Here is a 24274-nt window from a genome sequence, read left to right on the forward strand (position 1 = left end):
TCTAGGTTGGAGTTTGGTCAAGGAGGGGATGTTTCTCACTGAGTAATTTTAAAAGTTACTTTGTTTTAATATTCTGAAATCTGAAATGGGAATATTAATATCTCCTACATTTCCTAGAAGCATCAAGTGCAGTGCTGAGCAATAGAAATATAATGCAAGCCTCACATGTCATTTACAATATCTTCATAGCCACATTAAATAATTAAAAATAAACAAGAAATATTAATGTTAGTAATATATTGTATTTACCCCAATATATTCAAAATATTTTCTTTCTTTTCATCTTTCTTTCTTTCTTTTTTTCCCCTCCCTCACTCCCTTCCTTCCTTCTTTTTTGAGACAAAGTCTTGCTCTGTCACCCAGGCTGGAGTGCAGTGGCATGATCTCAGCTCACTGCATTTTCCACCTCCCTGTTCAAGCGATTCTCCTGTCTCAGCCTCCTGAGTAGCTGGGTTTACAGGCGCCCACCACCACACCCGGCTAATTTTTGTATTTTCAGTAGAGACAGGGTTTCGCCATGTTGGCCAGACTGGTCTCGAACTCTTGACTTCAGGTGATTTGCCCGCCTCGGCCTCCCAAAGTGCTGGAATTACAGGCGTGAGCCACGGCGCCCGACCTCAAAATATTTTCATTTCAACATGTTATCAACATTTAAAAATTATTGGGAGGCCGAGGCGGGTGGATCACGACGTCAGGAGATCGAGACCATCCTGGCTAACACGGTGAAACCCTGTCTCTACTAAAAATAAAAAAAAATTAGCCGGGCGTGGTGGCGGGCGCCTGTAGTCCCAGCTACTCGGGTAGCTGAGGCAGGAGAATGGCTTGAACCCGGGAGGCGGAGCTCGCAGTGAGCCGAGATCGCGCCACTGCACTCCAGCCTGGTCGACAGAGCCAGACTCCATCTCAAAAAAAAAAAAAAAATTATTGGGATATTCTTCATCCTTGTTCCAGTTCCAAGTGTCTGAAAGCCGGTGTGTATTTTGCACCTGCAGCACTGGCCACACCAGAGCATTGATTGCACATCACCGCTCTAGACAAGCGGCAGGACTTGCAGACTTCAGCGAGGGGCGGTTCTTAACCGGATGGGGGCGGGGCTTCCCGGAGAGTTCGTCTTGGGCCTCATCGGCTTCCGTAGGAAGGCGCCAGCCTTGGAGGCGCCACGTCCCTTGCGGCTGCGGGAGAGAAATCGCTTGGACTTCGGGCGGCTCCGGACGGCCATGGCTTTTACCTTGTACTCACTGCTGCAGGCAGCCCTGCTCTGCGTCAACGCCATCGCCGTGCTGCACGAGGAGCGATTCCTCAAGAACAGTGAGTGGGGCCGCGGGGCGCGGGCTGGGGCGGCGGCGGAGTCCTGGGGGTGCGAACCCTAATGGGGCCGCGTGGGGGGACACCACTGGCCGAGACAGAAGAACAGCGGAAGGCTCGGCTCGGAGTGGAAGCCGAGTCTTTCCTCTCATCAGCTTTGGGCTCAACAGCGGGAGAATATTCAACACACAGCCGCTGTGCAGGGCCCGGGGGTTGGGGTGGAGGGATACGGAGGTCAGTAAGTGCTACTACATAAGTGCTTGTGATTACTTCGATTCAGTAATTTAATTGCAGTTTTCTGTGACTTTTTAATTTTTATTATTATTATTTTTTGAGACGGAGTCTCGTTCTGTTGTCCAGGCTGAAGTGAAGTGGCGCGGTCCTGTGACTACTTTCAATAGCCGAAAACCCAGGGTCTGAGGTTTGGGCTAAGAGTTGGGGGTGAGGGGCCGGGCGCGGTGGCTCACGCCTGTAATCCCAGCACTTTGGGAGGCCGAGGCCGGCGGATCATGATGTCAGGAGTTTGGGACCAGCCTGGCAACGTGGTAAAACCCCGTCTCTACTAAAAATACAAAGATTAGCCTTGCGTGGTGGTGAAAATACAAAAGTTAGCCGGGCGGGAGGCTGAGGCAGGAGAATCACTTAAAGCTGGGAAGCGGAGGTTGCAGTGAGCCAAGATCGCGCCATTGCACTCCAGCCTGGGCAATAGAGTGAGACTCCGTCTCAAACAAAACAAAACAAAACGAGTTGGGGGTGGAGGGGAAGGAGGCATGGCTCATTTTGGAGCATCAGTAGTTCACTCACTGATGGAAGGCAGTAAGTGTTCCTAGGCTTTAGGAATTATAGGAAGGGAATGTGTTGGAGTTATCAGGACATTCAGCCACTCATGTTCCAAGAGAAGTTTATTCAGATAGCTTGTTGGGTGCATACAGTGTGCCAAAAACTGCTAGAATTTAGAAATTCAAAAATGAAAACACAAGTTATGCCTCCCAGGATCTCACGTTGTGTACCGTTTGAATTACTGAAACGTAAAACCAGGAGCAAGACTGATTCATTTCATTGATTACTTCAGAAGATATTTATTGAGTGCAAAGTATGTGCCAGGCCCATTTATAGTAACTGAAGTTACAGCAGCTACTCTGCCATTCTGATGGAAGTTAATCTAAATAAAAACTGAACAAGTGACAATAACAAGTATAGACAGTATTATGTAAGAAAGAGAAGTACAGGCAGATACTAACTTGTGTATCTGCGAAAGCTTCTTGGAGGAAGAGTGTCTAACCTTAAATCTGATACATGAGTAAACATTAACTCGGTGAAGGTGAAGGGTTGGGAGGAGTTGGAAGGGTGAGGAGAGCTTTAAGTGGTGTCGACCTGGTGTGAAAACTCTGAGGCAGGTGAGAAGAGGGTCTTAAGACAGCGACATGACCAGATTTGTGTTATTTGCAAGATCCTTCTGGCTACAATACGGAGGAAAAATTGGAAGGGAAAGCAGTGGATGTGGGAAGACCCATTCTTTTTTTTTTGGAGACAGAGTCTCATTCTGTCCCCCAGGCTGGAGTACAGTGGTGGGATCTCAGCTCACTGCATCCTCCACCTCCCAGGTTCAAACGATTCTCCTGCCTCACCCTGCCGAGTGGCTGGGATTACAGGCATCTGTCACCACGCCTGGCTAATTTTTGTATTTTTAGTAGAGATGGGTTTCACCATGTTGGTCAGGCTGGTCTCGAGCTCCTGACCTCGTGATCTGCCCACCTTGGCCTCCCAAGGAATAGCCATTCTAAATAGGGCAAGTAGACACAAGTGGGTATAATAATAATGATAACTAGTACTTATGTAGCACTTATGTGCAGGATCTGTATCAAGTGCTTTACATATATTAACTGGTGTAGCCTTCACAGCAACTCTATGAGATAGTTTCTGTTTTCATCCCCATTTTCCAGTGGGAAACTAGAAGCACAAAGAGAGTAGGTGGCCTTTCTAAGAACACACAGGTAGAAAGTAGAAAGTGGTGGAGCTAGGATTCAAACTTCATCTTGCAGAGTTCATCTGTTCACTGCTATACAGAAAATAGAAGGGATCAAGTTGGGGGTTGAATTGTGTCCCTCAAAAAGATGTGTTGAAGTCCCAACCCTTGATACCTATGAAGGCGACCTTGTTTGGAAACAGGATCTTTGCATATGTAATGAAGTTAAAATGAGATCATACTGGGTTAGGTTGGGTCCTAGATCCAATGACTGGTGCCCTTATAAGAAAAGAGAGATTTGGAGACACACAGATGCACACACAGAAGACCATGTGACAACTGAGGCAGAGATTGGAGTGATGCATGTATAAGGCAAGGTATACCAAGGATTTCCAGCAACTACTGGATGTTAAGAGAGAGTCATGGATGAGATTATCGCTCAGAGCCCCCAAAGGAACCAACCCTGCTTATGCCTTGATTTCAGACTTTTAGCCTCCAAAATTGTGAGAAAATTTCTGTTAAGCCACCCAGTTTGTGCTGCTTTGTTATGGCAGCCCTAGGAATCTTATGTAGATCAGAAGATATTTTTAAAGTAGAGGCTGGGCATGGTGGTTTACGCCTAGCACTTTAGGAGGCCAAGGTGGGTGGATCACTTGAGGTCATGAGTTTGAGACCACCCTGTACAACATGGTGAAACCCTGTCTCTACTAAAAATACAGAAATTAGCAGGGTGTGGTGTTGGGCGCCTGTAATCCCAGCTACTTGGGAGGCTTAGGCAGGAGAATTACTTGCCTGGGAGGCAAAGGTTGCATTGAGCTGAGATCGCGCCACTGCACTCCAACCTGGGTGACAGAGCAAGACTGTCTCTCAAAAAAAAAAAAAAAAAAGGAAAAAAAGTAGAAAAGGCAGAATTTACTGTTGGACTTTGGGAATAAGAGTGGATGAAGTCAAAGATCTCTTGGCCCTCCGGGTTAAGCCACTGAGTGAGGGTAGTACCTTTACTGAGTTAGACAGTATTAGAGGAAAATTTGGGGTGATAGTGCTAGGTAAGGAGGTAAAGATATCATGAAATAAATTTTAGTCCTGCTCAGTTTGAGATTTCTATGAGATATGCAAGTGGAGATGTAAAATAGCCAGTTGGATTTAAGTCCCTAGAAGAGCAGCACAAATTAGGGTGGAGATTGAAATTTGAATTTGTCAAGCATAGATAATAAATGAAGTCATATGAGAAGATGAAATTACCAAAGAAAAGAATAGAGTACAAAAAGAATTGGTGCCCCAGACAGCCCTAGAATCTCCTCTAGTATTTAATGTTTAGGTAGAGATGGAAGAACTGACAGAAGAACTTGACAAATGAGCAAAACAGAGATGGAAAAACCTAGACGGTGGGACTTCACCAGAATCAGGGAGTGTTTGAAGAGATACTGCAACAGTGGGATGTTACTGAGAAGCTTAGTATAGTAGTCCCCCCTCATCTGTGGTTTGGCTTTCCACAGTTTCAGTTGTTGTCACCTGCCATCTGAAAGTACTAATTGGAAAATTGCAGAAATAAGCAATTCATGTTTTAAATTGCAACTGTTCTGAGTAGCCTGATGAAATCCTGTATCATGAGGACATGAATCTTCCCTTTGTCTAGCGTACGCACACCATATATGCTACCCACCCGTTAGTCACTTGGTTATCGGATGGAAAAAACATACTACTTATAGGGTTGGGTACAGTCTTCTGTTTCAGGCATCTACTGTGGAGTCTTGAAGTGTATCTCCAAGATTAAGGAGGGGACTACTGTAAGTTAAGGACTGAAAAGAGTCCTACTGATTCAGGGTAATTGAAGTCATTGGTGATTTTACAAGAGCAATTACAGCAGTGGGTAAAATCCAGATTGGAATGGGTTGGGAAGTGAGTAGAAAGTTATAAAATGGAGACAGTAAGATTATCCAATGTTATCTTTAAATTGGAGGAAAAGAAGAAAAGGTGGCTTGAAGGGATATGGGGATGTGTTTTACGGTGGTGGTTTTGTTTGTTTTTAGAGCTTGAGGTATCTCAGCAGTGACAATGAAAACTAGCCCTGTCTCTTCAACAAGTCAGCTCTATGAAGAAAGTGGAGGAGGGATGATCAGTGAGGCGTATAAACACAGTGTTTTCTAAGAAAGACCAAAAAAGAAGGCCCAGCACAGTGGCTTAAACCTGTAATCCCAGCACATTGGGAGGCTGAGGTGGGCGGATCACTTGAGGTCAGGGGTTCAAGACCAGCCTGGCCAACATGGAGAAACCCCATCTCTACTAAAAATACAAAAAAATTAGCTGGGAATGGTGGTACGTGCCTGTAATCCCAGCTACTGGGGAGGCTGAGGCAGGAGAATCGCTTGAACCCAGGAGACAGAGGTTGGAATGAGCTGAGATCCCACTGCCGCACTACAGCCTGGATGACGGAGTGAGACCCTGTCTCAAAAAAAAAAAAAACAGAGAGAGAGAGAGATGTCAATCTGCTAAATCTCAGAACAGTAAGAGTCTCTGTCATTTGAGCCACAGTCTGCTCTCGCAGCCTCCACAAAAAAAAGCAAAAGGAAGGAAATCATAAAGATTACAGTGAAAGTTAATGAAATACATAGTAGAAAAATATTAGAATTAAGAAAACCAAAAGCTGATTCCTTGACAAAATTGACAAGTCTTTAGCTAGACTGACTAGACTCAATTGGGAAATCCGAATAGACCTGTAACATATAAAGAGATATAATTAATAATTTAAAGGCTTCTCACAAAGTCAAGCCTTCAACGTTGCATTCAACCAAACATTTAAAGAAGACTTAATACCAATTTCTCACAAACTCTTCCAAAAGATAGAGGGGATAGAACACTTTTCAATTCATGCCATGAAGTCAGTATTAACCTAATATGAAAACCAGACAGAGACATCACAAGAAAAGAGACTGTAGACCTATATCTCTTTTGAATATAGCTGCAAAAATTCTCAACGAAATACTGGCAGACTAAATCTAGCAACCTATAAAAGGGATTATATACCATGAACAAGTGGGATTTGATTTATCTTGGGAGTACAGGGTTGGTTTAACATTTGAAAATCAGTTATGTAATACATGATATTAATAAAAATCACACAGTCGTCACAAAAGATGCAGAAAGGCATTTGACAAAATTCAGTACCCTTTCATGATTAAAAAAAATAATAATAACAAACTAGCAATAGGAGCGAACTTTCTTAATCTGATAAGGGGCATGTATGAAAATTCCCTAGTTAACATCATACTTAATGCTGGAACACTAAATTCTTTCTCTGATGTGGAATAAGACAAGGATGTCCTCTCTTGCCATTTTTATTTAACATTATAATGGGGATTCTAACAGGGCAGTTAGACAAGAAAAAAGACATCCAGATTATGAGGTTGAAAAAATAAAACTCTGTTTATTGATGACATAATTTTGTATATATAGAAAATCCTAAAGAGTCCACTACAAGGCTATTAAGACAAATGAATGAATTTAATAAGATTGCAGAATGTAGGAACACTGTAAAAATCAATTGTTTTTCTGTGCACAATGAACAATTGTAAATGAAGTTAAGGAGATAATTTTATTTACAACATTAAGGATTAAATAGGAATAAGTTTAACAGAAGTGCAAAGTTTCATGCTATGAGAACTATCAGGCATTGTTGAAAGAAAGAAGATTAAAGATCTTTTTAAAGATAGAGACTTCCCATGTTCCCAGATCAGAATACTTAATATTATTAAGATGACAGTACTTAATATTGATTTATAGGTTTAATGTGGTGTCTCAAAATCCCAGTTAGCTTTTTTGAAGAAACTGATGAGTTGATTCTAGAGGAAATGCAAGGAATCCAGAATAGTCAAGACAATCTTGAAAGAGAAAAACAAAATTGGAGTTGTGCTTTCCAATTTTAAAACTTATTGCAAAGGTCCAGTAATCAAAACAGGATGATACTGGCAGAAGGGTAGACATAGATCAATGAAATAGAATTTAAAGTCCATTTAAAAATCCTTACATTTGTATCAATTGATTTTCAATAATGGTGCCAAATAACCTTTTCAACAAATAGTTCTTTAACAACTGAATAGCCATATAAAAAAAAAGTAAAGTTGGACTCCTACCTCACACCATCTTCAAAAATTAACTCATAATCATAGACTTACAAACTGTAAGATAAAAAGCTATACAACTCTTAGAAGAACATACAGACAAAAAACTATGTGACTTTTTGTTGGCTAAAACCATCTCAGATACAACACCAGAAGCACAAGTGCCAAAGAAAAATAGATAAATTGGATTTCATCAAAAGTTTAAAAATTTCATGCTTTAAAAGACAACCACAGACTGGGATAAAATATTTGCAACTCATATATCTGATGAGTGACTTCTATCCATAATATATAAAGAACTATTGGAACTAAATAATAAAAGATAAATAACCCAATTAAAACATTTATGAAGGAACTGAATAGAATTTTTTTCCAAAGAACATAAGCAAATGATCAATAAGCACATGAATAGATGGTCAGCATTATTAATCATTAGAGAAGTGCAAACTGAAACCATAATGAGATACCATTTATTATTATGGCTATAATAAAAAGGTTAAATGATAACAAGTGTGGGTGAGGTTGTGAAGAAGTTGGAACTGTCATATATTGTTAAAGAGAATGTAAAATGGTTCAGCCACTTCGGGAAACAGTCTGGCTGTTCTTCAAAATGTTAAACATAGTTACTGTATGACACAGTGATTCTACTCCTACGTGTACCAAGAGTATTGAAAACAAACATGGAATGTTCAAAATAGCATTGTTCATAATAGCCAAAAAATGGAAACAACCCAGATGTCCATCAGCTGATGAACAGATGACTAGCTGTGGTATATCCATAATGTAGAATACTATTTGGCAAAAAAAGTAATGAAGTATTATTACATGCCACAATATGGATGAACCTTGAATCATTATAGAAAGTGAAAGAAGTTAGTCATAAAAGACCACATATCATATGATACTGTTTATAAGAAAGATCACATAGCATATGATACTCTTTATGTTAGGCAATTTTATGTAGACAGAAAGTAGATTAGTGGTTGCTTGGTGCTGGAGGGCCTGATGGGGTGGGAAGTGGTTGTCAGTGTGTACAGGGTTTCTTTTGGGGTAGTAAAAGTATTCTAAAATTGAATGTGGTGATAGTTGCAGAACTCTGAGTGTACTTCAAATCATTGGATTATATGTATGAATTGTAAGGTGTGTGAAATACATCTCCAAAAAGCTGGGAGTCTTTGTTTTTTGAATTATACATTCTTACTTGAAAATAGGAAGTTTTGATAAGGTTATAGAACTGTGAACTCTTATACTCTGCTGATGGAAGTATAAGTTGGTACAACCACTTTGAAAAACTTTTTGGCAGAAGTAACTAAAGCTCATCCTACACATCTTCTGTGATCCTACAGTTTCACTCTTACACAAATGCTCATAAATATGTGCACCAAAAGACATGTATGAGAATGTTCATAGCAGCATAATCGCAATGAAAACTAGAAATGGTAGAATGACTAAATTGTATTCATATAATGGAATGCGCATAACAATGAAAAAGAATGAATTGTGGTCCTGCAAAGCAATATAGATGACTCTGACACAATTTGAGCAAAAGACAGACACAAAAGAATATATATTGGATAATTCCTTTACATAAAGTTTAAAAATGGACATAACTAATCTATAGTGCTATCTTCCTTCATGGTTTTGAAATCTAATGAGCTTTTAATACTCACTAATGCTACAGGCTGAATAATGTTCATTTCATATTGTTAGTTATGTTTAATAACCAAGTCTTTCATTATACTACCCTTAGGTGAAACTTAAGGGATTTTTTTTTTTGTCTTTTTTATTTTTTTCTTTTGAGATGGAGTCTCACTCTGTGGCCCAGGCTGGAGTGCAGTGGCGTGATCTCTGCTCACTGCAACCTCTGCCTCCCGGGTTCAAGCAATTCTGCCTCAGCCTCCCGAGTAGCTGGGATTACAGGCATCCACCACCACGCCTAACTAAAAAAAATTTTTTTTTTGAGGTGGAATCTCGCTGTGTTGCCCAGACTGAAGTGCAGTAGCATGATCCCGGCTCACTGCAACCTCCCCCTCACAGGTTCAAGTGATTCTTCTGCTTCAGCCTCCTGAGTAGCTGGGACTACAGGTGCTACCGCCACCATGCCTGGCTCATTTTTGTATTTTTAGTAGAGACCGTGTTTCACCGTGTTGGACAGGCTGGTCTCGAACTTCTGACCTCAGGTGATGCACCCCCCCCCCCAGCCTCCCAAAGTGCTGGGATTACAGGTGTGAGCCACCACGCCCAACTGGGATATGTTTTAGAACACCTGCAATGTGTCCAACATTGTTTCAGACATTTTGGGTTTATAAGAGAAATACTTGGTTCTTGCCTTCAAGGAATGTAATTTATTTAAATAAACTATATGAGCTAATTGGAGAATAAGAAGTGACAGTTAACTTCACATTATTGATTGGGGTTAATATAAAATATACTGTAATTCCATTCTGTCTCCACAGCTAATTTAGGAAAGCATAGATTGTATGTCTGTAGCATCTCAGATTTTGTAGAATGATCTCAGTTTTGTATATTTAAAGCCATTGTTCCAATAAACCAGTAATTCTCACTTGAAAGTTTATTTCACAGTTATTAAAAGAGCATTTAAAAAATATAATGCCCAAACCCTACTGTAGATCTATATTCAAATTTTAAAAGTGAAGTTCAGTAGTATGTATTTTCCAAAATTTCTGCAGGTGATTGAGATTTGTGCCCCTACATTAAAAACTCCTGGTACAGGGGGCCAGGTGCATTGGCTCATGCCTGTAATCCCAGCACTTTGGGAGGCTGAGGCGGGCAGATCATCTGAGGTCAGGAGTTCGAGACCAGCCTGGCCAACATGGTGAAACCCTGTCTCTACTAAAAGTAAAAAAATTAGCCAGGTGTGGTGACGCTCCGCCTGTAATCCCAGCTGCTTGGAAGGCTGAGGCAAGAGAATGGCTTGAGCCCAGGAGACAGAGGTTGCAGTGAGCTCACACTGCACCACTGCACTCCAGCCTGGGTGACAGAGTGAAACGCCGTCTCAAAAAAAAAACAAAAAACAAAACAAAACAAAAAAAAAAACTACTGCTAGAAACTGTTAGGATGGCCCAGATATATTAATACTTTGCCCTCTAGAACTTTGTCTTCCACACTTTGTCTTCTCTACAGAGGTAGCATATAAATATTTTGCCTGAGCATGTATTTTGAATGTGATCCCCAAACTAAGGGAAAACACTACATTGGCTCGTCTAAGTGAATAAGCTGTTGTTTAAAAATATCTAAATATGTTTTAAAATAGAAGTTTAAAATATTTTAAATGCTTATTAAATATTATTTATATAGGTGCTTTCTTATTGCCTAGGTTTTTTATTTTATGTGTTTTTAATTTGGGTTTTTAGATAAGCAAGCATAGATTTTTGTAGCAAACTCCTTACTGGTCATCCTGCCTCCAGTTTCGCTTCTCAGGTGAAGCTGAGCCTGTTCTTCAATGGTTTGAAATTTTTCAGTTCTTCAGTATCTGTAGCCTTCAATATAAACTTCAACACTCTCATGTGATTTCAAGCCTACCATAAGGTGCCCCTTCCTCCTTCTCCTTCTCTTTTATCCTTCCCCAGTATTTGTCCTATGTACCATTTTTACCACTGCTGAGCCTTTACTCATTGTGACCTTTACTTAACCCTTTTAAGTGGCTAACTCCTCAGCCTGTCAATTAAGACCTACCTCTGGCATTGCCCTTTCCCTCACACCGTCTGTGACCCATCTCCATGGGTCATAGCATCACTGTAGTTTCTTTTCTGTCTCCTCCAGCAGACTGAGAAGGATTCTCTTATCTTTACAGTTCTGTCAATGAATATTTTCTAAATAATTAAATAACTTTACCGTTATCATAGTCTTGCAATTCCTGATGCAAGGGATATGTGTATTCTTATAAATAATTTAGTAGTATTTTGACAGTAATACAGGGAATATGTTGTTTCTTCCAGTGTTCCACAATGATGTTAATTTTCTTTTAGTACAAGAAAAAAAAAATGCCACATAGTGAAGTGGATTTTGATACCTGCAAAAAATTGTTCACTAGAGTTTTTGTTTGCTTTATCCAGTATCAATTTGACAGTCTAGTACTAGGTATACGTTATGAACACCACAATAGAAACGTCCCTCACATAAATCAGTGTATTAGTCAGCTCAGGCTGTCATAACAAAACACTATAGACTGGGTAGCTTAAACAATTTTCTCACAGTTCTGGAGCCTGGAAGTCCAGGATCAGGGTACTGGCATGGCTTGGTTCTGGTGAGGGCCCTCTTTCTGGCTTGCAGACGGCCAGGCTTCAGGCCATAGCAAACAGTTAAAATACCACACGCTATTACTTGATTCAGGGTTTATTAATAAATGATGCCTCCAGACCAGTATATTATTTTAGATTTTAAAATAGTGAGTGAGCTATTGTTGAATTTTAAAAAGCATTTGTTGAATTTTATCAGGGATTAAATGGAAATTATATAGAACTAAGAAAAAGTAGTATACCAGATAATTTACTTCTGCATGTATCTTTTTTTAGTTTTTTTCTCTGATACAGAGTCTTGTTCTGTCACCCAGGCTGGAGTGCAGTGGCGCTATCTCAGTTCACTGCAACCTCCATCTCCTAGGTTCAAGCAATTCTCATGCCTCAGCCTCCCAGGTAGCTGAGATTACAGGCACACGCTACCATGCCCAGATAATTTTTGTAGTTTTTGTAGAGGTGGTTTTTTGCCATGTTGGCCAGGCTGGTCTTGAACTTCTGGCCTCAGGTGATCTGCCCGCCTTGGCCTCCCTAAGTGCTGAGATTACAGGCGTGAGCCATCACACCCGGCCACCATTGATCTTTTTGATAAAGGTCATTTTCAAAAACTTACATTAGCAGAGTTCTTTGTGTAGTTTATTAGGCACTTTCATGTTTATGATAGCATTTGATCACATGTAAACTTGGTGACATTGACAAAATCACTTTCATTTTCTTTTATAGATATGGAAATTGATCTCAGAGAGGCTGAGATCTACTCAGGGTCAGTGAGCTCTCAAAACTGTTACTAATACTTTTTCTTCAAAATATGTGTGCCGAGAGTTTTTGGCTGAGCCTGGATGGATTGCCATTTTGTGTGTGACTTTTTTGAAGTCTGGACAGCAGAAGAACATGTTTGGTGGTTGCAGTCAGTAACTTTTTCTATTCAACTGTATTTCTGAAATTAAGGCAGCAAGTACTGCTAACTGGTCTTATCATTTATTCTCTGCCAGACCCTCTAGCTGTGGAAGTGACAAGAAAACCAGATAATTAAATCTATCTTTTTTTTTTGGAAAGAGGGTCTCTGTCACCCAGGCTGGTGTGCGGTAGCATGATCACAGCTCACTGCAGCCTTGGCCTCCCAGGCACAAGCAGTGCTCCCACCTCAGCCTCCTGAGTAGCTGGGACTACAGGAGCATAACGCCACTTTTTGTCAGGCTGGTCTCAAACTCCTGGGCTCAAGCAGTCTTCCCACCTCAGCTTCCCAAAGTGCTGGAATTGTAGGTGTGAACCACTACACCTGGCCAAATCTTTCTCTTAAAAACAAAAACAAAAACAAAAAAAAAGAAAAACAGCAATGCTCCTTAAAACTGTGGCTGGAAAACAACTGAGACTCCCTATGTAGCAGTTGGAGGGTAAACTATTTTTTCTAGTAAAAGATAATCCCTGGCTCCTGATCTTTTACTTGTCACATTTGTATTCGTATGTGGAATATCTAGACTAATGACTTACTGTCTCCATCTGGAAATTCTCCATCCATTTTTTTTTCATTCTGGTGGCATAAGAGTAGAGACTGGGCTGCAATTAACTGAGAACTTACTATATGTTTAAATTACTTCAGTGGTGATGCTTTAATTATGTTAATTCCAGTATTGTAGAGTTTTATCTTGTTTTGTTGAAGAGCAAATTTTTTTTTTTCTGGGAGTCACTCATCTCACATGTAAAAAAATATGTTTAAGCAATTTTTTGGAATGGATCTAAAAGAAAAAAGATTGCTGGGAAGTATGGTTTCCAATAAAAATTGAGTGCATAATCCATATAGTACTTAAGACAAATCCTTTTTGCCATATGTGAAATTGGATGGAAAGGATTGATAATTTAACTGATGATACATTTTAAAACAAGTAAAGAAAATGAAACTATCAATACCATGTAAAGGTGGTTTTAAAACACAATTTTGAATAACATGATGCCACAGAACTCATCCCAGCCCTCAGGATGTTCATGCTGTGGGGAGGAAGACCTAGTTGCAGAGGGCTTTCTTTTTAAATTTTTTTATCAAAGCAATATGTGTATGGCTTTCAAAGTCAAAAAGCTCATCAGTTTATAAGGAAAGAAGCCATTTGCCTCATTCCTGCTTGACCTGAGCCCCACTCCTTAGAAGCAGACTATTGACTTATGCTATGGAAGGGTTTCACACAATTATACCACCAGCAGCACACTCAGGCTTGAGTGAGCACAAGCATACTAGTCCTCCCTTATTTACAGTTTCGCTTTCCACAGTTTCAGTTACACGTAGTCAATCACAGTCTGAAAATACTGAAATGGGAAATTCCAGAAATAAGTAATTTATACATTTTAAATTGTGGGCTGTTATGAGTAGCATGATGAAGTCCTGTACCATCCTGTTCCATTCCACCTGGGATGTGAGTTACTCATTTGTCCAGCGTCTCCGTGCTGTGTATGCTGCCTGCCTCAGCTACCTGTTAGTCACTTAGCAGTCATCTTGGTTATCAGAGTAAATGTTGTAATATCACAGTGCTTATGTTCAAGTAACCCTTATTTTACTTAATACTGACCCTAAGGTGTAACAGCGGTGATGTTGGCATATTGTTATAATTCCTCTATTTTATTATTAGTTACTGTTGTTGATCTCTTAGTATGCCTAATTTATAAATTAAACTTTACCAGAGGTGTGTATATATAGGAAAAAATATATAGCATATTTAGGGTTTGGTACTATCCGTGGTTTCAGGCATCCCCTGGGGATCTTGGAATATATGCCCCATAGATAAGGGGGGATTACTATACACATACTTCTCTTCCATCTCTCCCTTCTCCAACCAATTATTGGTTATATCAGTATTCCATGTTTACTATTACTATGAATATTGCTCATAGCTGAATGGTAAAAAAATATGACTTTTATTCTTATAGTTGATTTGTGATTTAGTTATAGCATTCTAGATTGAAACTAATTTTTCTGCAGTTTTGAAGACATTGTACCTTTAATTTTCTCATTCATTGGGCTGTTTTCTGATTGAACCTTTTTGGCTAAAAAGGCTCATGTTCTTTAGTTTGGGGATATTTTATCTTAATATTTCTTCAATAATTGCTTCTTATTTTTTCTTGTCTCTTTTTGGAACTGATTATTTTGACAGATTTATACTCCAATTTTCTTTTTTCTTTAATTGTGTTTGGTAGGTTTTCTTAATTTCATCCTGCAACCACTTTTTTTGAACTTTTAATCCTAATGTAGCAATAGCTGCTTGATCTCTGGATGGGATCTGTTCTTATGGTATTCTGTTTTTGTTTCATAGCTACAATGGCTTTTATCTAAGGATGTTCATTTAAAAAATGTATTTTTCTACTTCTTGCATCTTCTCTTCCTTAGAGTCTCCATTTCTGTTTGATATGTCTTTCCATATTAAGAATTGTTCTTTCTTGACTATTCGTTTAATTGTAAGGGACTGAGAAGCTCTTTGGAAGTTCCATGTGTGTGGTCAGGGCTTGTTTACTGGTGGGTCTCAGTATTAAGTGAATGAAGAAATTGGCTATTTCATTGAGGTGAGGCCCCCAAATGTCAGTATTGGGAGGAAGTCTTTCTTCCTGGACAATTGGCCAATTTCCAGAGTAATTTTCCTAATAGGTCTGTGGTCTGGGGGTTGGGGACCCCTACATTACTCTCACGGACCTATTAGGAACTGGGCCACTCAGCAGGAGGTGAGTGGCAGGCGAATGAGCTAAGCTTCTTCTGTATTTACAGCCATACCCCATGGCTTACATTAGTGCCATCACCACCACCCCCCAGCCCCTGTCTGTGGAAAAACTGTCTTCCACAAAACCGGTCCCTGGTGCCACAAAGGTTGGGGACCGCTGGAGTAATTAACTGCGAATAGGAATACTTGGAGGGGTGTGGTAGGATATAAAACTAGAATGTCAGTTTAAGGAGTTTGGTTCTTATTATGCCTTAGTCTGCTTCTAAGGAATGGGGCTCAGGTCAAGGAGGAATGAGGCAAATGGCTTCTTTCTTTCTTTATAAACTGACAAGCTTTTTGACTTTGAAAGCCATACACATATTGCTTTGACAAAAGTAAACAAATTTAAAAAGAAAGCCCTCTGCAATTAGGTCTTCCTCCCCTCAGGCACTAATAGGACTAGTGCCTGAGCTCTGCCTCCTGTTAGGTCAATGGTGGCATTAGATTCTTACAGGAACATGAACCCTGTTGTGAACTGTGCACGCGAGGGATCTGTGTTGTGTACTCCTTGTAAGAATCTAATGCCTGATGATCTATCAGTATCTCCCATCATCCCCAGATGGGGCCGTCTAGTTGCAGGAAAACCAACTCAGGGCTCCCACTGATTCTACATTATGGTGAGTTGTATAATTATTACAGTATGTATTACAATGTAATGATAATAGAAATAAAGTACACAATAAATACAATATTCTGGAATCATCCTGAAACCACCACCACCCCCCAGCCCCTGTCTGTGGAAAAACTGTCTTCCACAAAACCGGTCCCTGGTGCCACGAAGGTTGGGGACCGCTGGAGTAATTGACTGCGAATAGGAATACTTGGAGGGGTGTGGTAGGGTATAAAACTAGAATGTCAGTTTAAGGAGTTTGGTTCTTATTCAGTAGGCAATGGGAATCAAGGTAGCAAGATATAAACCTTTAAGGAAGAAAACTCACAAGGGTTGAGATATCAAGATTACAGGGGTATCTATTGAAAGAGTCTTGCAAGAGATAGCAAAGGCTGTGATAGTGACAACTGTGATGGTAGTTGTACTATGGTAATTCAAAAAAGAACAAAACCCCTGTGGACTGGAAGGACTATAAGCAGAACCTGAGCTAGGTTCTGTGAAGAGTGAGTAGGAGTCAACAACAACCCTGTTGTAAACTTGAATTTTAAATTAGTTTTATACCACAACATATCTCAGTGACAAAAAAAGCAAACAACCATTATTTAGCATTTTATTTCAACCGAATAAAAGTTGATTAAAAGTGAAATCTTATTTCCTGATATTTGAGTCTTTCAGGTACATATATTCTAAAAAACTGTTCGCTTCAAGTTTAAGGGTTAGCATGTCAGGAATTAATTAAGCCCTGTAGTCATACGAGATAGGGAAAATTGGACCTGAAATGAGGACAAGAAAAGGACAAATTGCAGAAATGAGAACATGTAAGTCTTCAAAAGAATGTGTCGCACAATATAAAAAGAATTAGTGCATAAGGGTAAAGAAGTAATGATTTGTAGTATCATAGGAAAATGACAAAAGAATGTAAAAGACTCACTTATAGAGAATAAGAGGGGTAGTGGGCTAAATTCCTCAACTGAAAACTAAATGAAGAGGAATGATAAGGAAAAAGGTAAAAAAAGATATGTTCTGCTGGCAGGATAGAGCATGTTTTGGAAGCCTAACCAAGCTATTACAGGTTTGGATCATAATCCCAAAAGTCCTGGATGCCATAATTCCTAATGTCTCAAATCCCAAAAGATTAAAATCCTGAATGTTGAAATCTTGAAAGCTGAATTTTGGGGAAGGGATTAGTGTGTTTTAGGAGTATAAACAGGATAGTTATATCAGGTTAGGTGCATCATGTTAGGCGGAACTATTACCATGTTCTTGTCTTTATTTGCATTTGGTGGGAAATTCAGGTGAGTGGATTGGCTATCAGATGCTGCAGTGGTGAAAACTTAAGTTTAAAAATGCATCATTTGCCTGTGTTAGCATTCCTTCCAGCTGATGGCATTCCAGGAGCTTTTAATGAGTTGAACCCACATTTGCCTGAAGAAGCCAGCGAAGTTACTGACTGGTTCAAAAATAGTTATGTGCATAGTAGGGTAAGAAGACACTGATGCAGCAGTATTGCTTTTGATCACCAGTGTTGTTTCCACCAAATTTGTGATCTCTATATAAGTGGATGTGAAATGGATTTCTGGGTACCCAAAACAACATAGAAGCATGGCACAGAGGATGGGAACTTTTATTTATTTTTTATTTATTTTATTTATTTATTTATTTATTTTTTGAGATGGAGTTCTGCTCGTTGCCCAGGCTAGAGTGCAATGCCGCGATCTTGGCTCACTGCAACCTCCACCTCCCGGGTTCAAGCAATTCTCCTGCCTCAGCCTCCTGAGTAGCTGGGATTACAGGCATGCCCCACCAAGCTCAGCTAATTTTGTATTTTTAGTAGAGACGGGGTTTCTCCATGTTGGCCAGGCTAGTCTCGAACTCCCGACCTCAGGTGATCCACCCGCCTCAGCCTCCCAAAGAGCTGGCATTAGAGGTGTGAGTCACCGCGCCCGGCTGATGATGGGAACTTTTAATAGGGAAAGCTCATGTTGATGTATATCGAACCATAGAAGAATTTCAAAAAGAGCAATGCCACCTAGAAAATGAATGTGAACATTTTGTCTGAGGAGAGCCATGTCCTAAAAGAAAAAAAAGCAGCTATTCATTGTGATGCAGGACATCAAAATATAGTTAATGATGGAGAAAGCCAACCAGCCCTTAAGGAATATCTCCATGCAATTGCCCATAATCTATCCCTGTAATAACACATTATCATATGTCGATTTTTTTCAGCTTTTTTCTTTTTCAGTTGTTTTCACTATTTTCAATTGTCAGCATGATTTTTTACAATTCCCAATGCTATGTATTTCATCTTTACATCATTTGCAATACTGGAGGTATAAACTGTGTAGAGACTTTTAGAGAGTTGTTTTACACATTCTTTGCAAATTTGACTGCAAAAGTACATTACCACAGTGTTGACTTTGTGTTTAGGCATTGTGCATGTATGTAAAAACGTTGAAACTTCCTCAGTAAATGAAGAAAGGTTCTTTATGTATATCTGTCTGCATTAGTGAAAAATAAAATTTCTTGTTATCTCAGCTCTTGGGGAATTGCATATGCAGTGGTTACCTACTGTAGTTTTTGATTGATCTGTCAAAAGACTTAGGTTGTTTGTCGTGGTATTTCAGATGACCACAGTTATAAAGCTAGGTGAACACACTTACCAACCATAGTGATAATGTGTTTATACATTTCCTTTTTCACCTCTTTCTTTGTGAATATGGTTCACCTCATGGCTGTTACACCTGTGTGACTGTCATTAGTATACCTTAGTGCCGCAAAAATATATATATGCTGTCATTGCCTATTTTTTTGTGTAAAGTGGTCTTTGAAGTGTTCTGTTGTGTTTTTATGTTTCTCAAATGACACATTTGCCTCTTTAAAAATTTGTTTTTAAACTCTGTTGCCCAAGCTGGAGTGCAGTACCATGATCATGGCTCACCACAGCCTCAACCTTCCCCAGGTTCAGGTGATCCTCTCACCTCAGCCTCCTGAGTAGCTGGGACTACAGGCGCACACCATCACACCCAGCTAATTTTTGTAGTTTTAGTAGAGACAGGGTTTCGCCATGTTACCCAGGCTGGTCTCGAACTTCTGGGCTCAAGTGATCCACCTGCCTTGGCCTCCCAAAGTGCTGGAATTATAGGTGTGAGTCACCATGCCCAGCCCCCAAATTCTTTAAAAGATAACTCCCCTTTTAAAAATATGAATGAGGGCTGGGTGCTGTGACTCACGCCTGTAATCCAGGAGGCCAAGGTGGGTGGATCACTTGAGCCCAGGAGTTCAAGACCAGCCTGGGTAACATGATGAAATCCCGTTTGTATTAAAAATACAAAAATTAGCCGGGTGTGGTGGTGTGCACCTATGGTCCCAGCTACTCGGGAGGCCGAGGTGGGAGGATCACCTGAACTTGGGGAGGTCGAGGCTGCAGTAAGCCATGATTACACCACTGTACTCCAGGCTGGGCGACTCCAGCAGGGTGACAGAGTGAAACCTTGTCTCAAATGAAAAAGAAAGAAAGAAATATTTAGGCCGCATGCAGTGGCTTGTACTTGTAATCCCAGCCCTTTGGGAGGCTTAGGTGGAGGATAACTTGAGATTAGCCTAGGCAGCAAAGTGAGACCCTGTCTCTATATTATTGTAATTTTTTTAAAAGAATCTAAAAAATTATTCTTCCTAGAATTACATTTTTGAGATTTTGATGTTTCTTGGTTGTCATTTTTGGGATTTTAGATGTCAGGGTTTTGATCTTTTGGATTTTCAAGATTTGGTATTATGGTGTTTGAGATTTGTGTATTTTGGTATTATGATCGACTCCCACTTTACCAGGTTTACTTTAAAAGTTTCCCCAAGTAATGTAGACAGTGATTCTCAGCTACAGCATTTTTATACTAATGATCGTGATAGGTTTTGTAAATTCTGAATTGAGCTAATTATAATTATTATATAGTTTGACAGTATGCTTTGGTTTTCAGTTGTGACTTGAGAAGTATTTTATATGGTATTTTTAACAAGGAGAAAAAAACAGTTACAAAGATCATCTTCACTAAACTAAATGCCATGGAATAATTTAGATTGTAGTTTATTTTATAAAATCAAAGTGTAAATGAAGTGAAGCGAGGGTGTTGCTGCTATCAAAAGTTAAAAAGAAAACAAATATTTAACTCACTATTGTTTTAACTTTTCTTAAAAGTCATATGACTTTATACTTTGTCTTTAACAAGGTCTCAAACTAATCTTTTAGAAGATGACTAGTAAGGGAGGAAGGCAAGTGTGTAATAACTTTTAACACAGCTAATCTTTACATTATACAGTTGGCTGGGGAACAGACCAGGGAGTTGATGGATTCGGAGAAGAGCCGGGAATTAAATCGCAACTAATGAACCTTATTCGATCTGTAAGAACCGTGATGAGAGGTAAGAAGAAAAGCCAATAGAGCACTCTTAAGTTTTAATGTTGTGGTTTAAGTAGCAAAGGTTCTAAATGTGAATACCACATATGCCATTCGTAGTGGGAATTTTTTTTCTCTTTTAACATGGCTTTAATGTCCATCAGTGACAGACTGGATTGAGAAAATGTGGCACATATACACCATGGAATACTATGCAGCCATAAAAAAGGATGAGTTTGTGTCCTTTGTAGGGACATGGATGCAGCTGGAAACCATCAATCTCAGCAAACTATCGCAAGAACAGAAAACCAAATACTGCATGTTCTCACTCATAGGTGGGAATTGAACAATGAGATCACTTGGACACAGGAGGGGAAACATCATACACCGGGTCCTAGTGTGGGGACAGGGTAGGGGGGAGGGATAGCATTAGGAGATATACCTAATGTAAATGACGAGTTAATGGGTGCAGCACACCAACATGGCACATGTGTACATATGTAACAAACCTGCACGTTGTGCACATGTACCCTAGAACTTAAAGTATTAAAAAAAAAAAAAAAAGTTAAATAAAACAAAACAAAACAAAAAGAAAGTTCCTGTTTTTTTTTTCTCTCTTAGTTTGCTTCTTACTTCAATTTAAGCCAGTTGGTACAAATAGAATGCGTAGTATAATCTGTATTATCTGTTTGTGTGTTACCTGTCAGAGCTAAAAGACAATATTATATTCTTGCCTTTTGGAAACTGTTGCTTCCAAGTTGTAAAATCATATACAGTATTGGGAGATTTCCGAGAGAAAGCTCGGCACGTTGGTTTACTCCTGTAATCCCAGCACTTTGGGAGGCCAAGGCAGGCAGATCACCTGGGGTCAGGAGTTCGAGACCAGCCGGGCCAACATGGTGAAACCCTGTCTCTACTAAAAATACAAAATTAGCCGGTGGTGCATACCTGTAAGCCTAGCTATTCAGGAGGATGAGGCAGGATGATGGCCTGAACCCAGGAGGTGGAGGGTGCAATGAGCTGAGATTGTGCCACGCCACTACACTCCAGCCTGGGAGACAGAGCAAAACTCTGTCTCAAAAAAAAAAAAAAAGAGATCTGGTATCTGTCATTCTACTGGAAAATATTTTTGAGCAATTCAAGAAAAAAAAGAGTTCAAAAGCCTTCTATTCAAAAATCGTTATAATTAGGACCTCTTCTCCCTTTAATCACAACCTTGGATACAATGGTAAGTAAGTTCATTTTTAATGTAGTAAAATGACACTACAGAATCTTCTTTGCACTCTATTTCTAATCTCAATTGTCAGTGACAACCCTGTGGGTCTACTTCTCCCTGGCTCCAATGCACTTGTGTTCCTGGGGTTGCACCGGGAATATCCACAGATGTTTCACATTGATCTAGCTGTTCCAGTGCAACCCTTACTCCCAGTTATACAAGCTCTCTTTAAATTAAGTTTTGGATCTAATGATCCAATGTGTTTTAGAATGTTTCTTTGTTATAACTATTTACAACATGATTATGATGACATATTGTTAGATATTTCTATCCTTCCTGGAGCCTAATAATTATTTTCTAGTTTTTTCTCTGTTTTTTCTTTATAGTAACAAACTTTTTTTTTTCTCTTTGCAGTGCCATTGATAATAGTAAACTCAATTGCAATTGTGTTACTTTTATTATTTGGATGAATATCAGTGGAGGAAATGGAGACTCAGAAGAAGACATGCCAGTAGAAGTTATTACCTTCGGTCATTATTGGAATATTTATATCTTAGCTGGCCGACCTTGCACTTGTCAAAAATGTAAAACTGAAAATAAAACCAGAGTTTCTATTTATCTGGTTTTTTTTTTTAATGTTGCACTTGTAGTTTCATTACAAAAAGATCAGATCATGAGAGGTAGTAACTCTCCAGGACTGGAACATCTGATTGCTCACTGTTAATAGTAGTTCATGCTGTGATGAGCTTGTTAAAAGGGTGCAAGACTGTTGCTTCTCTTTTTCTTAGATATTTTTCTATCTCTCACTTCTCAGGGATGAATTTCTTTTTTCAAAGTTTTGAAGTTCCTTGCAACTTAGCCATGATGTGAATGGTTATCCCTAGATAAAATTTAAAGGATTTTTAAAAAGCAATTACTGCACATAAAATGATAAATAGGTAATTTGAATAATTTTATTTTAAGCTCCTTGGTTAATTATTTTGTCTATCGTCTTAGCTATAAGTTCAAATTTATACATACTATTGAGTATTAATATTCTCTGATTTCAGGGAGAATTTTGTCAGTCACATGATGATTATGTTTTTGTTTAACATTCTTTCCATGCATCTGTTATTTTATTAATTGGCCTGAATGATGAGACCAGACCAGTGTTTACAGATTTTCATTGTCAGAAAAATCTGTAAGTCTGCCCTTTTTACAATGATGATTTAGAAAAAAAAAAAAAAGCATAAATATTAGCCTGCAAGAGCAGTCCTAAACAATCACAATTAAACTGTACTACCCAAGAAAACTGTTTATTGTGAAGCATTTACCTTCAAAAAAATCATTACATTTCTGTTTCTTGGTGGAGTAGCACATTGTGGAGTGTGATTCTTAATTCTTCATTAAGTTTATCAATAGGACATTCATGCTGGATAGGTTGTCTTTTGTTTTTATGTCTCAGACCATTTTGTGAGGTTGTTTGCCCATCTCATAATACAGATTTATGCAGAAAGGTTGAAATTATGTAAATGGTTTTTATGGAAGTTAATCAGTTACAATATTTTAAAGGGGTAGAATGGCATCTTTGTTTATAGGAGAACATTTGTAAATAAAGTTGAATTTCTAAGTCAAGCACTTGTTTTTGTACCTTAGTATAAACCTTTCAGTGTTAACTGCATTAATCTCCATTTTGTGTGAACACCTCTTATTATGTTCTTTGCTGTAAAATTACTGAGTATAGAGTTAATGAAAGTAAATATTTACATCTTTTTTTTTTCTTCTTTGGCGAATTAACTGAATTGCTGACATACATCCAGAAGACTCACGAGCAACTTTTATTTCATGACTTAAGTTACTTCTAAAACTATGGAGCAGGTATTAAGTACCTTTTGACCTTTCCTGAGTTAGAGATGGATGATCTTTGGACTGTAGGCTTGCAGCTAGTCCAAGGAATGTACCATGGATTCTTAGTTGATTACTTAGCTCGTGTGAATGACTAATTTGGTACTTAGAGGCCATGTTCTTTTAGCCTTACAAAGAACTCATGCATGAGTTCAAGTTTGAGCTACTGAAAAGATTCAAAAGAAGCAGTTACTTGAGGGCAGGCCCATTTCCCCATATGGTATGAGCAGTACAAAATTTTTTTAAAAAAAGACCTTGATCTGATGTTATTTTTCATGTAAGACATTACAGCATACCTTCATCTTAATTCAGTGTTGGGATGTTGTTCAAATATTCCATCAGGGAGCAGTCACAGAAGGACCAGGATCAAAGTATTCTGTAACCAAGTAGTTCTGAGGAAAGTGAAGCAATGAACATCAAAATATGTCATATCTGGAGGCCACTTCCTAATTCCAGTTTGTGGCTAAAGAAGGGTCTGTAAGCTTTCACAGGTCAGCCTTGGTTTCCCCAGAGCAGTTGTGATTCAGTAAACAGTGTGTTATTTTAATAGACAATGACTTAAGTGCCTGTTGGCCTGCCCACGTCCTCCCCTTTATCTATTATCAGGATTAACAATTTGTGATCATTCTGGACTCCAAATACCAATTATGTTTATAGTCCTTATGTATTCTGGCCCTGTGTTTGCATGCCTCTGAACTGTGCGAAGGTTCTTGCCTCTAGTCTGTAGATATTAACCAAATTCATACCCTAGTCGCTAATCAAGTACAGTGGTTTTCAAACTTTTATTGTTAACAG

At 39.1% G+C, this 24274-nt stretch overlaps 1 protein-coding gene across 1 annotated transcript; it reads left to right on the plus strand.

Moving 5' to 3' along the window:
* The first annotated feature begins 1127 nt into the window (after window positions 1–1127).
* IER3IP1 (immediate early response 3 interacting protein 1) lies at window positions 1128–23209 on the plus strand. The gene is made up of 3 exons (XM_025365072.1): window positions 1128–1308; window positions 20303–20404; window positions 22010–23209. The coding sequence occupies exons 1-3, from the start codon at window positions 1218–1220 to the stop codon at window positions 22063–22065; spliced, it is 249 nt and encodes an 82-aa protein (XP_025220857.1). The 5' UTR covers window positions 1128–1217; the 3' UTR covers window positions 22066–23209.
* Window positions 23210–24274: the final 1065 nt, after the last annotated feature.

The sequence above is a fragment of the Theropithecus gelada genome, chromosome 18 (genome assembly GCF_003255815.1).
Source record: "Theropithecus gelada isolate Dixy chromosome 18, Tgel_1.0, whole genome shotgun sequence".
In the NCBI taxonomy this organism is placed as follows: Eukaryota; Metazoa; Chordata; class Mammalia; order Primates; family Cercopithecidae; genus Theropithecus; species Theropithecus gelada.

Bases quoted from the DNA above. Each gene is read 5' to 3' on its own strand.
- IER3IP1 (XM_025365072.1), top strand. From the start codon at position 1,218: ATGGCTTTTACCTTGTACTCACTGCTGCAGGCAGCCCTGCTCTGCGTC. The intron at 1,309-20,302 runs GTGAGTGGGGCC...TACATTATACAG, and splicing joins GGAGCGATTCCTCAAGAACA to TTGGCTGGGGAACAGACCAG. The intron at 20,405-22,009 runs GTAAGAAGAAAA...TTCTCTTTGCAG, and splicing joins TGTAAGAACCGTGATGAGAG to TGCCATTGATAATAGTAAAC.